Genomic DNA, 18,473 nt, shown 5'->3' on the forward strand with positions numbered 1-18,473 from the left:
ATTACTTATGAGATTTATAAATGAAGGCCAGATAAGAACTGGAGTTCACCACTAGTGGCTATGCTAATAAAAAGTGTCTGTCAATTTTTGTCCATTAAAAATTATACAAGTAATTCTTTAAGACAAAAGAGATGTGAAACCAAAACAATGGGGCCATGGGAAGCCAGGCCCCAATCCTTGAAGAAACTGAATATTACTTAAGGAGTGAAATTTAATGTGCCAAATTCCCTTCTTGAAACCCAGCAAACAATGACTAAGAATTCACCAAGGGCAGTGAGTGGGCTGGACTTCGGTTCTCTCTCCCCAGAGATGTTTCCAGGATTCAGCCCTGGACTTTTCAATGAAAAATATGTTGTCTATGACACTGGAGGCAGAACACAAACTGCACAGGATCCCGTCCTTCCATTAGGCTCAAATATATGAAACAAAGAGCCCACAGGTGGGGTTTTGATCCCTCAAACAAAGCAAGTAGAGGAACTATCATCTGACAAGCCAAGAAGCCCAGGAAGGATTTGCCTTCAGATATGTAGCTGTTTCCCACAAGCAATGGTTAACACATTTGGGAGGAGGCAGGCATATTTAACCATCCAAGGAGCTCAAATGTACTGCATCCAGGGCTGTGCTCAAATATCAATTTCAGTACTTCTCTAAACCTGTGAGACTCAGTGAATCAAAGAAGGAAGAAAATGAGGTGAATTCTAAAAAATAACTCTAAATAACTCTAAAAGTAACTCTGAGCTTTTAAATGTAAACTCCAGGGTGCCTGGGTGGCTCAGTCGTTAAGCGTCTGCCTTCGGCTCAGGTCATGATCCCAGGGTCCTGGGATCAAGCCCCGCATTGGGCTCCCTGCATTGGGCTCCCTGCTCGGCGGGAGGCCTGCTTCTCCCTCTCCTACTCCCCCTGCTTGTGTTCCCTCTCTCGCTGTGTCTCTCTCTGTCAAATAAATAAACAAAATCTTAAAAATAAATAAATAAATGTAAACTCCATATCCTTAGCTGAGTACAGAAAATAAAACAATTTCCAGTAGATGGGAAAACAGGAGAGTCTATATAGACTAGAAATAAAACTCTAGAAAAAAAAAATACACCTTACTAAAAAACCTTTAAATGTGAATCTACTATTCCTGAAATATTCTACCTACAAATAGATAAAGAACAAGTAAGGAGAAAAAATGCAGGTATGAAAGGAATAAAACTGATACCTGATTCCATCAAGAAATGAGAATATGATACATCAATTCCCATTAAGGTGAAATTACATCATTTTAAAACTCAGTCTGAGTTAGAAACAAAGTCCACCAAGAATGTCTTCTACTTCTTCCTCCCACATGACCGAGAGCAGGCAGTGGTGGCCAGTCCTGGCACTCAACAAGATGGACTGGTAGGTCACTAACAAGGCTGCATTTGTGAGGCCACTCATGAGAAGAAGGGAGAAGCTCACCAGTTTGATGCCCGAGAGGACCTCCAGCAGAGAGATCAGGTTGTGGCCATCCCGCAGATCTTCATAAAGATCATTGATGTGCTTGCGGACCTGTGCGTGAGAATGAAACAGACTGATTTTTATTTGATCTTGAATTCTTTTATTAGCTACACAAGAATTTCTGGTAATAGGTAAACACAGATTAAAGAATTTGAAACAGGAAACAATAATAAAATTCAGGAATTTTCAGTTTGGATTACAATACATATGAAATAGTAACACTTAAGAGAAATGTATGCGCATTTCAAAAACTGAAGCCAGATCTATTACATACTGTAAACAATGTTCTAGAAAGTCTGGACAAGGAGATGGAGAGTCAATCATCCTGAAACCTCTCAGGAATTATTTTGGACCAAAATGTGATACAATGGCCAATGACAGACAGATGAGTCCAGTCAGAATCAGAAAAGTCTTCCAGGGGCACCTGGCTGGCTCAGCCAAAAGAGCACGTAACTCCTGATCTCAGGGTTGTGAGTTTGAGCCACACACTGGGTGTAGAGATTACTTAAAAAAAGAAAAGAAAAGCCTTCCAGAGTGCAAAGGAAACAAAAATGCTAGATACCCAGGGTTTCATAGGATGTACCTATATGTTAACTCCTCTCTTACCAAATATTTCTTTTTTTAAAAAAAAGATTAATCTACTTAGGGGCTCCTGGACAGCATAGTCAGTTAAGTGTCCAACTCTTGATTTCAGCCCAGGTCGTGATCTCAGGGTCGTGAGATTGAGCCCTGTGTTGGGCTCCAGCTCAGCACGGAGTCTGCTTGAGATTCTCTGCCTCACCCTCTGCCTCTGCCCTTCCCACTCATGCTTACTCTCTCTCAAAATAAATAAAAAATCTCTGAGGGCAATTTTCCTTGTGGGAAAAAAAAATCCAATTTTATAACTGAAACTATGGGAAAACATCTCACTTTGGAGAAATATGTGGTTAATGTCAAACACCATGCTGAATGTTGTACACATTACCTCATCTCTCTCTCACATTGATAAGGCAGATAGTACTCCTATTTTACAGATGAGAAAACAAGGTACAGAGAGGTTAAACAACTTGCCCAAGGTCACAAGTGGAAAAACTGGCCTCAGTTTGGGCTTTCTGAATTTAGTCTTTGCCATTAACTACTATGCTTTATAATCAGCCATAGTCACATTTTATTTATTTAATCCACATAACTGCCCTATGAAGTTTATTTATGTATCCTCAGAAGGAACTAAGGAAACTGAGGCTTTGAGAAGTTCAGGTCACATAACTGCAGGAAGTGGCAGTAGGTTTTCTGGTTTATTCCAAGTCCAGTGACAACTTCACTGAATGACACAACACAGAATCAGAAGACTAGTGGCAAGTATAAGGAAGAAGATTCATTTTCAACATAAATAGTTCCCTAAACAACAATAAAAAGGGCTACTTTCAGAAGTAGTGGGTTTCTAGTCACTGAATTTTTCAAGCAGAGACCAGGATACTAGGATTTCCACATTTGAGTGGAAAACTGTACTGTAGTCATTTCCAATTATAATATTCTAGCATTCTAAACAGAATGAGAGTCAGAAAAGATCATGGCTATGGGGCGCCTGACTGGCTCAGTGGGTAGAGCATGCGACTCTTGATCTTGGGGTAGTGAGTTTGAGCCCCACCTTGAATGCAGAGATTACATTTAAGAAAAAAGGATAAAGGGGAGAAATAGCTGGTGAGGCTTCCTGGAAGAGAAAGAACTGGAAAGATGGGGGGCGGTTAAGATTTTATTTATTTATTTTAGAGAGAGAGAGTGTGAGTGTCAGGGAGGGGCAGAGGGAGAAGGAGAGAATCTCAAGCAGACTCCGTGCTGAGTGCAGAGCCTGATGCAGGGCTCAATCTCGCGACCCTGAGATCAAGACCTGAGCCGAAATCAAGAGTCGGATGCTTAACCAACTGAGCCACTCAGGTACCCCTGGAAGGATTAGAAAATGTTTTGACAGAAAGACAGACGATGGTAAAACCACAGAAGACAAGGTACAGAGGTAGAAATAGGCAAGGTATGAATGTCTGTACCTGTGTGAGTGAAGGATTAAGAAGGTGATGGGTAGATTACCCAGTTAAAGAAAATGGTTCATGATGAATTGGGTAATAGCTTTCAAACACTGAAGGAATATTTCTTCAGTTTTTGTGCTATTCACAATATGAATATAGATATAACACACTTTTTATTTTAATCAGCAATATTGACATTTTCTCCACCACTTTAAGTCTAGACAAAATAACACATCTAGCTCAGACTTGTAGCATTTGTTGATTTCCGTAGTTTAAATACTCCTACCATGACCAATTTCCAGCCACTAATATATCACTAAAGGCGATGTTGGGACGAAATGTACAACAACACACCATTATAGACTTTTCCATCAGAGATATAAGAGACACAATTAACCTCAAGAGCATAGACTATATTAACACGTAGTAAAATAATTATGAGGTGATGTGTTTTGAGTATTTATTACCTTTATTTTAAATATAATTTATTTAATTGTAAGTTTATATAATTTCATTTTCATAATGGCTGTGCATAGCAACCAGCTCACAAAATTAGTATTCAGCTCTTGTGAGCCCATGTAAGCTGGCTCCAAGATTTCAAGACCTCTCCATCAAGTGGGTCCAAAGTTTCAAGCTTGCACAACCACAATGTACCACTAACAGAAATAAGCAGGTCGTGAGGGTTGGGAAGAGAGTGGATTTGAAAAGTTCAATTTTGTTTTTTTTTATTTAATTTTTTTAAGATTTTATTAATTTAAGTAATCTCCACACCCAACATGGGGCTCGAACTCACAACCCCAAAATCAACAGCTGTACACTCCACCGACTGAGCCAGCCAGTGCCCTGAAAAGTTCAATTTTAAATATGTTGAATTTAAAAGAGTAGCAAAGGAGCTACAAATGGTAATGTTCTGGGAGCAGCTGAAAATACCAGAATTCAATTTGGGTCAGCTGAGAACTTAAGTTTAGAAGTCATATGCATAGAGATGCTAGCTAAAGAAATGGGAAATGTTGGCCTTTCTGGGTTAGGGGCAAGAAAGAAGAGCAGAGTGCTGAGGACTGAGCCTGTGGGAATAGTCAAAATTAGAAAGCAGGAGATGGAAAAGCAATCAACAAAGGACAGGGGGTGGAAAAAGGCAGAGAAAGAGGAAGAAAAAAAAAACACATAAAAAAGCGTAATCAAGGAGGGAGGGGTTGGATGATCACCAGTATCAAATGCTCCAGGACAAGCACGAAGACCAAGACAGGGTTTCTGTTAGTCTTACAAATAATGGTGTTTTTTGTGAGATTCATTTTCTAGAGAGTGGTGGAATAGAAGATTATAAATGAATTGTAGTTTAAAAAAATATACAGAATATATTAAATACTTCATATTAAGTTATAAAGAGAAGTGACAACAATGAGGGACTTATTTTTGATAGATAAGACCTGAGCATAGGGCATTCAAATCAGGAATGGGCACTGAATAATTATTTAAATAAATTATAATAGAAACGAGGACCAAGTAAGATCACATTAGCAACAGACCACTAAATACCACAGAGTACTGAAAAGAAAAAGTGGTACTTTGAAATATAAAGTTTATTTCACATCAAGGACTCAACATCTCCTTCTAAAAATTCGTTATGTTTTATACCTGCAAACAGCAAAATTCAACCACCTTATAAGAAACTTAGCTGAGACTAATTTATTATGTCTCTCAGTCTTTCCCTGATTATACTGACTAAATAACTATGAAAAACTGTAAAAGAGAGATATGGACAGAGGTAATGGGGGAAGAGAGGGGAGCATTTTTTCCCTGATTTTTCAGTAACAGAGAACAATAGTTTATTTCGGGAGCATACTGGACACAGCAGGATAAAGTATTAGCTAACACTTACTAGTGCTTCTATGTCAGAAAATGTTCAGATACAGAGATGGGATTTGTGGGGCTCAATTCAGATCCCGAGACCACACAGTAAATGGCCAGTCCAATAAAATCCAGGTCTGCCCCATTCCAAAGTCTTTATCTCTTCCTCAAACACTAAGTGGCCCCTAAAATTTTCCACAAATCTCTTAAGAAAAAGTCCAATAGCAAAAAAAAAAAGTCTAATAGCTAACAGTGCTGTATGATATATATGAAATCCTAAGAGTTGTCATCACAAGGAAAAAAACTTTTCTTTTTTTGCTCTTTTTATTGTATTCATATGACACAATGGATGCTAACTAAACTTACTGCTAATCATTTCATAATATATGTAACTCAAACCAATACACTGTACACATTACACTCATACAGTGATAGATGTCATTTCTGTCTCAATAAAACTGGAAAAGGGTAAGGAAAGGAAAGACAAGAAAAAGTCCAGTGGACCAAGCATCAGATGTTTTAGAGGCAGCCTGGGAAAGCCAAGACTGGTCAAGAATCATCAATATGTATGTTTCTCTCCAACAAATACCCATGCTATTCTGTCAACAAAATATGAGTGAATAACTTCAATGACCTCGGTCTTTGCCTGTTTGCACTCCCTGTGAAAATCACTGTCAACATTAGTGAATGTCTCTAAAGAATATATGCAAATGGCTAACAAATTCAGGAAAAGATGCTCAATATCATTAGCCATGCAGAAAATGTAAATCAAAACCACAGGAAGATACCACGCCCCACCCAACAGGAGGACTATAATCAAAAAGATTTTAACTGTTGATGAGGACGTAGAGAAACTGGAACCCTCATACATTGCCGGCAGGAATGTAAAATGGTGTGGCTGCTTTGGAAAGCAGTCTGACAGTTCCTCAAAAGACTGAACACAAGTTACCATATGACACATTGATTCCACTCCCAGGTATATACACAAGAGAACTGAAAATATATGTCCAGGAAAAAAAACATGTACGTGAATGAATGTTCATAGCATTTATTATTCATAATTGCCAAAAAGTGAAAATAACCCAAATGTCTATCAATTGATAAATGGATAAACAAAATGTGGGACATCCATACAATGGAATATTATTTGGCAATTAAATACTGATACATGCTATAATGTGCATGAATTCTAAAAACATTACGCTAAGTAAAAGAAGCCAGTTACAAAGAAAAGGACCACATATTGTATGATTCCATTTATAAAAGATATTTAGACTAGGCAAATCTATAGAGTCAGAAAGTAGATTTGTGGTTGTCTGGGGCTGGAGGAAGGTATGGGGGGGTTGGGGAGATGACTGAAAGGTACAGGGTTTCTTTTGGGGATGATGACAATGTTACAGAATGGATTATGGTCATGGTTGCACAACTCTTATATACTATAAGTCACTGAACTATGTATGATTTAAATGGGTAAATTGTAGGATACGTGAATTAAATCTCAAAAAACCTATTTTTTAAAAGTTAACAAATGACTAAATTTTGAGGGATCAAGTCCACCCAGGCTAATCCTCCCCAATTCCTGTGCATTAATAAGCCAAGGAAAGCTCTGCTCTCCCAGTTCTTTAAAGATTAATTTGCACTTATGGGTGCCTGCCTGGCTCAGTGTAGAGCATGTGACTCTTGATCTCGTGGTCGTGAGTTCAAGCCCCATGTTGGGTGAAAAAGGATTAATGTGAAGTTATAGAAAAACAAACAGCTTCCCCCCGCTTCTGAGTGGCTTTAGTGAAGGGAATAAATTGCACTTAAGTACTTGGAATCAGAATCTGGCCCAAAGGGACTTTAACACTCTCAGCTGGCAGATGAGAAAAGCCTTGCCTGGAGAAGGTAAGTAACCTGTGTAAGATCACTGAGCTGGGAAGTGTCCCATCACCATCTCCTGACTCCAAGTTTAGTGCACTTTCCCTTCACAAGGCTTCCATGATGCCTGAAGGGTAGAAAGGACATATTAAGTCCATCCTCCCCCTTCTCCAAAAAGAACCAAGGACTGTCACGTGGTATTCTTTGACACCTGCAGCAAACCTCATCAAGAAAAGCTTTCATCTAAGACTTAAAAGAAACACAAGCAGCTCAATTTCCTTGACCCAAACTATGTTGAAGAGCGGTAAACAGGTCAGAGGAGAAAGTTTTAAAGAGAAGAGTATGTTATTTATTCTCATCTACATTTATAAAAGGTACAGGGTAAGCGAGAGTGAGCCTGGTAACTTTAAATGGATTTGTGAATTTGTAGATTTCTAAACTGTAAGAGGGGAATTCCATACTGATTCAATGGCCAAATTTATCCTCAAGGAAAAGCCTAAAGCTAATGCTAAAAATACTAATGCTAAAAAAAATGCTTAAAAAGCCTAATGCTAATGCTAAAAAACAGATTACAGTTGTCCCAGACTTTTTGCCTGTCAAAGAACGCTGCTCAAATGCAGGGAATGAGTAGAGGCTGGAAACCTGCTGGGGTGAGTAGAGGGAGAGGGGGAGTGAGGCTCTTTGCTGTTAAGAATTCTATTGTCCTTCTGTTTGGAGAATTCCTTAAGTTTTGAGGAATCTAACAATGCGCCACACCTGATTCACAAAGGGTTTCTGAAGATAAGAGGATGATTCTAAAATCCACACGGGGTAGCTTTACATAACAGGCAGGTAAGGTGCTTAGGTGTAGAGAATAGAAAATCCAATCCCAAATGTAGGCCCAAAACGTTCAGTGGGGGTTGAGAGGTGTTTGGAGTGAATCAGGTCCTGAAAACTCAGGTCCAGGCGGGAGATGGTCACAAACAACCACCATGTGGCCACACCTGCACAACAAAGGCAACACTCCTCCCCTCTGTGTCTAAACAGCACTACTCTATCAATCCTTAAATGAACTCCATGGCCAGTCTCCTACTGACCTTTCGCACAGATGCGAATAAGCAAAAAGGCGTGTGAAAGTCCATGCGGTGCTTCGGTGAGCTGTCTCACGGCTACCGCAGAACAGAGGTGCCCAGAATCACTACAGCTATCTACCACCTCGTGTCCAACTAGAGAGCCTCACACAGAAAAGCTGAGAAGGTCTGGAGTAAAAATTTGGAGTTGGAAAACTTTTGCTGGTATACCTGGAATTCTTAACTGAAATTCCAGGAAGGCCAGTAGCTTCTAGATTGCATACATGAATAAAAAGGGAAAGAACTGGGGCAGCTGGGTGGCTCAGTAGTTAAGCGTCTGCCTTCGGCTCAGTTCCTGATCCTAGGGTCCTGGGATTGAGCCCCGCATCGGGCTCCCTGCTCAGCAGGAAGTCTGCTTCTCCCTCTCCCACTCCCCCCTGCTTGTGTTCCTCTCTCTCTGTGTCTCTCTCTGTCAAATAAATAAAATCTTGAAAAAAAAGGGGGGGGGAGAACTGTCCCATCTGCTAGACTAAATATTGGTCTCTCCTTTCTACCTGTAACTTCTGAAGTCAACAAGAACTGATCAGAGAAAGCATTGCTCCTCCTTAGGAACTCATGCGCTCAGTTCCCTCATCCTTTCTGGGAGTTCTCTCTGGGGGCATAAACTTTATCAGCTACCAGGACCTAGAGACACAGTATAAATAATTTAAATAAAACCTCATTTAAAACTAGATTTTTGGGGGTGCCTGGCTGGCTTAGTCAGTAGAGCACGCTACCCTTGATCTTGTGGTTGTGAGTTGGAGCCCCACATAGGGCATGGAGCCAACTTAAAAAAAATTTTTTTAATAATAAAACTCTAGATTTTTCTTTTCTTTTTTTTTTTTACATTTTATTTTATTTTAAAATTTTTTTAAACAATCTCTATACCCAACGTGGGGCTCAAACCCACAACCCCGAGATCAAAAGTCACATGTTCCACTGACTGAGCCAGCCAGGTGCCCCTCTAGATTTTTCTTTTTGACGGTTCTAGCATATGCCCAGAACACTTCTGTTTGGAGGCTTGCATTCTAAATTAGGTTATTTATATATTACAGATGTCAACAGCCTTAACAAACCTCTTTTAAGATTGGACCAGCAGTGTTCTCGATTAATAAAGAGGAATTAATTTGCTTATTCCACAACAAACTGTTTCCCATAGAGATAGGTGGGGATCCAAGAGATCCTAGGTCAACTCAATCCAGAACTTGAGAGGCTTGGTTGCTTTGATCTTACAACCATCTACTTGCCAACAGCCACATTAATCTGGGTGTACCTGGGGAGCATGGCAAGGGATGCCTGAATTATAAAAAACAGATCTGAGTCCATATTTCTCAGCCCAAAGTTCAAAGAATGCCAGCATGGAGCAATGATTCTGATTAGCAGTGAATCCCTCTCTCTGAAATATCCCAAGATGAGAAAATGTCGTTGGAACTATAAGGCTGGGGGTCCGAGAAGAGAGAGAAAATAGCCAGGGACTGAAGTAAAGCTCTGGCTGGCCTCCAGTCTCTAACAATGCCCTGTTGTGTTCATCTCCTCGTTTCTCCCTCCCTGGGCCTCCTGTCATCACACAGCACTGAGGCAGAGGTCCAACCGGCAACAGCAGAGAGCCAGGGCATTTGTGTTCAACTACAAAGTTTAGGGGGCAAGCCTGAGTCAGTATAAATTCAGTTCTTCCAGTTGTTAGAGAGGAGGCACAAAAGAATATGTTGGGGGCATCTTTAGTAGAAAGAACAGGTAATTTGAGTCATAAGACTCATGAGTGGTCCCTCATTCCCTCCTTCACTCGCTGTATGGTCTTGGGAAGGTCACTTTACCCCTTCTAATTCTCACTTTCCTTAGTTGGGAAAACTGAGAGGATGAAATACCTTTACCGCCTTCAGAGTTATCATAAGAATCAAGCCAGACAGAAATGTGCTTTGTAAGCTATAAAACACTATTAAAATATTATTTACTCAAGGCAACAAATCCTGGATATTTCTCATATCTGTGGTGCAGTATGTGGTAGAGAAAGTAGTACAATACAGTCCGAGCCCTCCGCGAGCACACTGATAGGGGAGACCAAGGCGCGAACACACAAGGCATCACTTCAAAGTGGCGTGGAAGAGAGAGCTGAGATTAATTTAGTCTGAGGACTGGAGGTCAGATTCTCAGGAAGGTGATATTGGACGTGGGCCTTGAAGGGTAAGTGGGTGATGGCCAGGCAGAGGAGATTGGGACGTGCATTCTAGGTAGAGCGATAAATAAGCAAAGAGGTGTGGAAGCACACAGTGTTTAAGGAGTGGTGACTTATCTCATGTGGCCACAGCACAGGCTACACAGGGGACAATGCCTTCAAATGTAGCTGGGCAGCTTGGAACCAAGTTGTCAAGGACTCTGCATCATGACCAAGTTCTGCATCAGCAAATTGGAGGCAAATGGTACATCTTGAAGGAATTAGAGGAAAATAGCAGTTTTCTTTCTGTCTCTCTTCCTTTCTCTTTATCCTGACACTAACAAAATAAGACACAATATCTGTCTTCAAGCTCAAATCAACAGAAAGATATAGAGTGTATACATGTGCTGTAACAGAAGTACGTAAGGAATACGGTGAGGGCACAAAGGGTAGTCAATTCCATATGGGAGATTCAGGAAAATATCTGTTGAGATGGTGTTAAATTGGTGTTTGCAGGCAGAACAGAGATTGGAGAAGGCTCCACATGAGCAAGGATACAGTCGTAAAATGGCATGCACATGGCTCTTAGCATGGCACATGGTTCAGCAAGTGCCTGAGGTATAAAGGAATTCGACACTACGAGCCTGGAAAGGCAGGGATAAGGTGGGCCATTACTGCAGATGTTAAGAGCACAAGTTTTAGGTTGACTTTAGGTTGCCTGAATTCTAAAATTTCAGTTCTGCCTCTTTATAGTGGCATGACCTTGAACAAATAAACTTCTCTAAAGTTCATTTTCCTCATTGATAAAATGGGAAAATTGAGAGTCTACAGCATAAGTTCACTGAGGAGTAAAGAAGCTAATCCACCTGGAGAATTTAGTCCAGAATGTCAGCTTTACGGTAAGCACCCAATAAACTATTACTACTATTTGCGTTATCAGTGTTGCTACAGAAAACCTTACTAGGAACTATTACAGTGACCAAGGCAAGCTGAAAAGGCCTTGGACTAGGCAGGCGTCATGGGGATAGAGAAGAGAAGTCAGGTGCAAGCATCTTTCTGAATTGGAAGTGATTGATTGGAGCTGGTGACAAGGGACATGATGGGCAGACTGAAAATAGTTCTAGATTCCTAATTTGGATAGCTAAGTACATGAATGAAAATATTTAGCAATTTGGGATGTGTTGAATACGGGATATGTCTGGGTGACATCCAGATGAACATGCCCAGTACACTGTCTTTGGCTTAGGAAAGAATATAGGACATGGCTCTATTGTTACGTCCTTATCCAGATCTTGTACTTTGAAAACTGTCCTCACCTGAAGTCCCCATTAAATAGTGGCCCTCAGGAGCCATGCTGATTTATGTAACCATCTCCCTTGCCATAGATTACTGAGCTATAGATGGACACCTGACCCATGGAGGAAAAAAACATCCCAGCCAATCAGATTTTCTGTGTTTGGTGTCTTCAGAATTATGTAACCACAAATTACATCACCATTTGAGAGACAGCCGCCATAGCTTTCACACAAGCAATGGCAGAAGCAATGAATGTAGGAGACATATGGAAAGAAATAAAAACAAGAGAACACAAAGGCCTCAATAAAAAGAGGGAGTAACAGCCTGATAATGTTTAGTTTTCATAAAGCCTTGCTGCATCCAGACACCAGATTTGAGATCACCTCGTATCCTTTTTCTACTTGGGCTTCCTTGCATTCCACATCACCAGTGATCCCTGTGACTAACACATGAGACTGCCCCAAAAGAGTACAGAGAACAAAACAAGAAAATGGGTAAGGTTAGGACCCCAGGGACCAGCAACATGGAGGAGTTGGAGAAAGAAAAAGGCATTCATAGAGGAAAGAGGTAATTCAGGAAAAAGCAGTGTGTTAGAAGCCAACGTTAAGAGTCGGTTTTAAGGAATAAGTTAGTCAACAGTATCAGATGCTGTAGAGAAATCAAGTAAGAGGAAGATAAAATCAGGCTACTGGATATAGCAATTAAGAGGTCACTGATGACCTTTCCCAGAGCAGTAATCAATATAACTCAAAATTATGTGAATTGAGTAATTATTATATACTATTCAAAAACGTTTTCAAATCTGGACTTCACATTAGTCATACTGCTTATCCCTAGGTGGGCTTTTAACATGCCTCTGCCTTGGTTTCTCCTCTATTTAAAAACAATAATAAAATCTCCCCCAGTCCTAGCTGTTCTGGAGTGTTCTGCATCCTAAACTGCATGGTGGTTATAATGTATATATACACACATGCAAAAATTGCTTAAACTAAACATTTAAGATTTGTGCACTTAGAAAGAAAGAGAACAAAAACCCCTTTGCCCCATCCTTACACAGTAATAAGATCTGGAAATAAAAATAAAGAAGGGAGCTTATAAAATAATTTGTAAAGCTAGGAACAAAGTGTTCTTTGAATCCAGGAATCACCCCCTGGTATCCTCAACCTCAACATTCTGAGGTAATGGCATTTATTACTATCCTCTCCAAGAAACTGATCAGTACAAGTTTCCACACTGTTATGACTATGTTCATTATTTTTAAAAAGTCACATGTGTATCTCCACCGAGCACATGACAAGCAATCTGAACTATCCACGAGAAGGGACTGACAGATCCAGCTAAGAGCAGCCAGAGGTGCTAGGGCAGCATCTCCGAAGGAGTCCTACCTTCATCAGGTGCTTGTTGACCCACTTGGTGAACGTCTTCTTCTGAACACGGTCCCGTTCATCTGTAAAGGAAACACAGAGAAGGCATTGGCTTAGCATGGCGCGGATAAGTTGCCCTACCCCTGCTTCATCCACACCCCAGCTTCTCCGCGGACAGTGGAGATAGTTTCCACAGACCTAAGAAGTGTCTTCTTGTTTGGAAGATTTGGCCTGTCTGAACTTCCTCTTCTTCTTCTTTTTTTTTAAGATTTTTTTTATTTATCTATTTGACAGAGAGACCCAGCGAGAGAGAGAACACAAGCAGGGGGGAGTGGGAGAGGGAGAAGCAGGCTTCCCGCTGAGCAGGGAGCCCGATGCGGGGCTCGATCCCAGAACCCTGGGATCATGACCTGAGCCGAAGGCAGACGCTTAATGACTGAGCCACCCAGGTGCCCCTGAACTTCCTCTTCTGTCCTGACCATCTTGCCACTTTATAGATTAGACAGAATCATATGCCTCAAAACCATGTCATGGCAAAGTCTCCTTAGCATAATAATCTGGGGAGTGAGCGAGTCTCTGCTTCCCCCAAAGCAACCTCCAAGAAGCCAAAGCTGTGAACACCACCTGCAGAAGAGGTCGAGTGGCCTTGGCATTTGGGCCACTCGTACTGCAATGGTTCCATCTCCCTCTTCACATATGGATCTGCCAGACCAGTGCTCTGTTCCCACCCTCTCCTGCCCCGGTTTCTACCCCTAGCTCCCGTTTCCTCAGCAGCCATTACCAACCAGGCAACCCCGGAAAGTTGCTCAGTTTACCTGCACTACACATCTCCCCCACCTCTTCCTTCTCCCAAGTCTTACAGAGCCACTCCTTTGTAGGCACTCTCTCCTTCATTCTCAGTTTTGTGCACCTCATTCACAAAAACATGACTGCCAATACTTGGCAATCACTGCTCCAGAGGCCCAGTCCTGCAGAGGACTCCCTTTCTCCCACATCTGCCAATTCCCCAGAGCACTTCAGACCACTGATCCATCAGCCTTGCTCCTTTTCTTCTATTTGAAGGCTATGCCATGCCCCTATTTTATTCAAATCATGCTCGCTGTCATCGACCGCTCCCCGCTGCCTGCTCCCCTCCACATGACAAATCTACCTTAAACTCCGAACAACTTAGTTCACATTTACTACCTCCACATGCATCCTCTGGCATCATCCTTGACTTACTTCATCTCCAGTTCATATCCAGCCACCACACTGTCACACTGCATTCCTGCTCCAAACACACCTCCTTAGCAGTCATCCTAATCATTCCCAAACTTTATCACTCCATTCTTATTTTATCCCTTTTATTAAGAGAATCTAAGCTTATCCTGGTCTATGCTAGACAACACAGTTAAGCAATTAAAGCTGCCATCACTAATCCCCCAGGAACTGTCACCTGCCTAACCTTTTACCACTAAGTTCACCATGACAATCTAAGAACCTGAATTACCACCACTGCTTGACTCTTCCATTATTTCTCCAAGTCAGAGAGCATTTCAGAAGAAAGTGGCAGAATTAAAGAACTCTGGTTCACTAGTATTCAGCACAAACATCAGTGAGGTCTTCCCTCCCTACAGCCCAGTTACTCCCTTCTAACTGACTGCCTAGTAAGAGCCACATAGCTACCGTTCTGAACAATGCTGACACTCTCTCTCCACTTCCAGGTGAATGCACTACCTACTCACATTTCTGAGTTTACAGCCATTCAGTATTACCTCATCCCTGTCTTTGCTCTTTTTTTTTTTTTTAAAGGTTTTTATTTATTTGACAGAGAGAGACACAGCAAGAGAGGGAACACAAGCAGGGAGAGTGGGAGAGGGAGAAGCAGGCTCCACGCCGAGCAGGGAGCCCGATGCGGGGCTCGATCCCAGGACCCTGGGACCATGACCTGAGCCGAAGGCAGACGCTTAACGACTGAGCCACCCAGGTGCCCCCCTGTCTTTGCTCTTAACTTCACATCCTTCTTTTCAGCCTTGAATCTTTTCCTGCTTTGCAAGGAACAGTGATCTGTTCCTATTATATACCACAGAACTTGAGAATTAGAATTAGTTATCTAGTCTTATTCCCTGCTGAAACATGATTCCCTTCAATAACAAAGAATCATCTGTTCAGGGTTGAAAGGTCTGCCCAAATCCTGCATAACTATATAATATTCCTGATACTTAAAACTCAATAGAGAATTCACTACCTCCTATGGCAATATATAAATTTAATAGTTCTATAAATATGTCATCATTTGCTTCCTTATAAATTCTCCCTACTGGCTCTCATTTGGAACTTTTAGAATTTTTTTTTAAGTGTAGGCTACTTTTCACTTTTTTTTTTTTTTTTTAGATTTTATTTATTTGAGAGAGAGAGAGCAAGAGTGGGGTGAGGGGCAGAGGGAGAAGACTTCCTGCTGAGCAGTGAGACTGATGTGGGGCTGGAGCCCTATGTGGGGCTGGATCCCAGAATCATGGCCCTAGCCAAAGGCAGACGCTTAATGCACTGGGCCACCCAGGCACCCCAGGCTACCTTTCACTTAATAGAGCCCTGCAAGTATTCGAAGCGGGATTTTTATTAGATTTGACCACTATCGTTCATTCCACCATATTTTGATCTTTTTAGATGCTGATTCAATTATCCAACATCTTCATTATCCTTTCCAAGCCTGTGTCATCTACAGACTGAATGAGAATGTCACTAACACTGCTCACACTATTTTCTCTTCACGGCATGCGACTCTCTCCCTCCCTACCTCTTCAAACAGTACCCTTTTTTTAAAAAAGATTTTATTTATGTGTTTATTTGAACGTAGTCCCCGATGCTGGGCCTGATCCCACAACCCCAAGATCATGATCTGAACCAAAATCAGGAGTTGGATGATCAACTGACTGAGCCACCCAGGCACCCCAAATACTGTTTACTCTTTAAAATCTAGCTCACTCATTCACTCATTTCTTTGAATACATCTTTATTAAGGACCTACATGCTTGGAAGAGCCTGTCTTTGACTCTAACAATAGATACCAAAGTCACTCCCCAGCTCATGCTCTCTCTTGCTCTCTCTCAAATAAATAAATAAAATCTTTAAAAAGAAAAAATAGATACCAAAGTCATAGTCCCTATCTTTAAAAGAGATGACAGTCGGGGCACCTGGCTGGCTCAGTTGGTGGAGCATGCAACTCCTGATCTTGGGGTCATGTGTTAAAGTCCCACGTTGGGTGTGGAGCCTACTTTTAAAAAATAATAAAATAGATGACAGTCTAGCAGAAAAAAGAATTAACTTCCATGCAGTTTAATATGTGCTATAAACAAAGCTAAGCACAGAGTGCTCAAGAACAGAAGAAAAATGGTTAAGCTACCTCAACAGGAGAGGGAAACATGGGCAGTTAGTGAAAGGTTCCAGAGGAATGAGTACAATTAAACCTTAAAAGATGAGTAGAAGTTAGCCAAGAATTTAAAGGGAAGGGACAAAGCTACTACATGCAAATTTCACCTAATGCAAATTCATGGAGACAACCAGGAGCTTATGTTCACAGAAGTGCACAGAATCAAGGATGGTTGAAAGACAGGATGTGTATTAGGTAGTGGAGAGACTTAAAACTAGATAGGATGGCATGGGCCAAATCATGACCTTTCTTACAAGCTAATGAGTAAACTTTACCACTAAGAAATTGGTAGGAGAAGGTGAAGGAAAGCGTCAAAAGATTTTAATTAGGAGATGACACGATCAGATGTGTGCTTGAGAAAAATTACTCTGGCAGCCTTTCCTGACAACTCCAGGTCTCAACAGTCTCTTTGTCCTACAAATTTTTATGGTACTTACTATGCTAATCACTCAATCAGCACTTATATAGTTATACAGAGAGTCCTGAACTTTTAATATGCTTATTCTTACAGCACCAGTGAGATCACTAACTCCTTAAGGAAAGAGATCATGCTTTACTTTTTGTATCTCCCAAAGCTGCTAACAGCTACAGCTCTGCAGGATATGACCTAAAACAAAAACTTCTTGACTGGCCAATATATGATTAGAAGACTGGCTAATGAAACACACAGAATGAAATCAGAGTCGAGTTACCTACGGAAAAACAGTCCAGTATGTAAGAAACCCCAACACCCCAATAAGTGTCTCTTGTGTGCTGAAACATGCAGCCGTGATGGGAAAACAAAATTAAAGCCAGCTAAAAGTTCTGCCCCCTTACATTTCACCACCACCAGACCCATTCTGCCTCACTACATTAATACCTTCATAACCAAGATTGACTATTTCCAGTTTTACAAAATTCTCACTCTGGAGACACAAGTTCTCCTTGTTATTTTTCTTTTCAGAATTTATTATAAAAGCTATATGTGTTTACCATGACAGGTTAAATAATACATAGATGGAAAAAGTTAACAAATTTCCTTTTATTTTTTTTTAAGATTTTATTATTTATTTGTCAGAGAGAGACACAGTGAGAGAGGGAACACAGCAGGGGGAGTGGGAAAGGGAGAAGCAGGCTTCCCACAGAGCAGGGAGCCCGATGCAGGACTCGATCCCAGGACCCTGGGATCATGACCTGAGCCGAAGGCAGACGCTTAACCACTGAGCCACCCAGGCACCCCAACAAATTTCCTTTTAAACTAATCAATATTTTAAAGAAGGAGCAGGGGGTACCTGGGTGGCTCAGTCAGTTAAGCATCTGACTCTTGATCTCAGGGTTGTGAGTTCGAGCCCTGTGCTGGTGCCATATATATATACGTATACACACACACACACACACACACACATATATATACACACATTTACATATATATACATATACATATATACATATATATATACAAAAGAAGAGGCGGAATTCATGGGATTTCTTTTTAGTCCACTGCCTCTTTTATTTTAGACCTGAAGATGCGAAGGGCACGATGAACGCTAGTCCATCTTACTGTTTCCAATAGCTAGAAAACGGGCTTTCAGTTCAGCGGCAAGAGGTCCAGGTACTTATTCGGAGCATAATTACTAAGGGAAACACCATTACAAGCTCTTCTCAATACCAGCTAGCCTGCTTTAGAGCTGAGCCGTAAGTTCCTCAGAAAAGGGTTTTATGGAACAACTGTGCCCCCAAAGCTGAAGGATCCTTTTTTAGGATCCTGTGTTGCAGACCCATCAAGTACATGCACGTTCTTCCCTGATTTAAGCATTAAGACAAGAGGATAGATACTGCAGTGCCTGGGGTTTGAGATCATAATATTTTAGCAAAGAAATTCATTACAGAAGCCAAAGAACAACCAACTATTAAACTTTCAGAATGCTCCAAACAGCTCAGGCTTTCAAACTTTTTAAAGTTTTAGGTTTGGCCCCCTACACATGAATCCCTAATTTAATT

General features: G+C 41.1%; 1 protein-coding gene across 16 annotated transcripts in view; it reads right to left on the reverse strand.

Annotated features, from left to right (window-relative positions):
- Positions 1–18,473, reverse strand: part of MACF1 (microtubule actin crosslinking factor 1) — a 333,619-nt gene that overhangs the window by 194,399 nt on the left and 120,747 nt on the right. For all 16 annotated transcript variants that reach the window (XM_073902865.1, XM_073902863.1, XM_073902864.1 and 13 more), the window contains exons 2-3: positions 13,106–13,167; positions 1,441–1,530 (exon numbers count right to left, since the gene is read on the reverse strand). In XM_073902865.1, the coding sequence (XP_073758966.1) occupies positions 1,441–1,530; positions 13,106–13,167 (152 nt within the window). The remainder of the gene's footprint in view (positions 1–1,440; positions 1,531–13,105; positions 13,168–18,473) is intronic.

This window comes from Callorhinus ursinus, unplaced genomic scaffold (assembly GCF_003265705.2).
Source record: "Callorhinus ursinus isolate GAN/ISIS: 27379988/994484 unplaced genomic scaffold, GSC_fseal_2.0 scaffold18, whole genome shotgun sequence".
In the NCBI taxonomy this organism is placed as follows: Eukaryota; Metazoa; Chordata; class Mammalia; order Carnivora; family Otariidae; genus Callorhinus; species Callorhinus ursinus.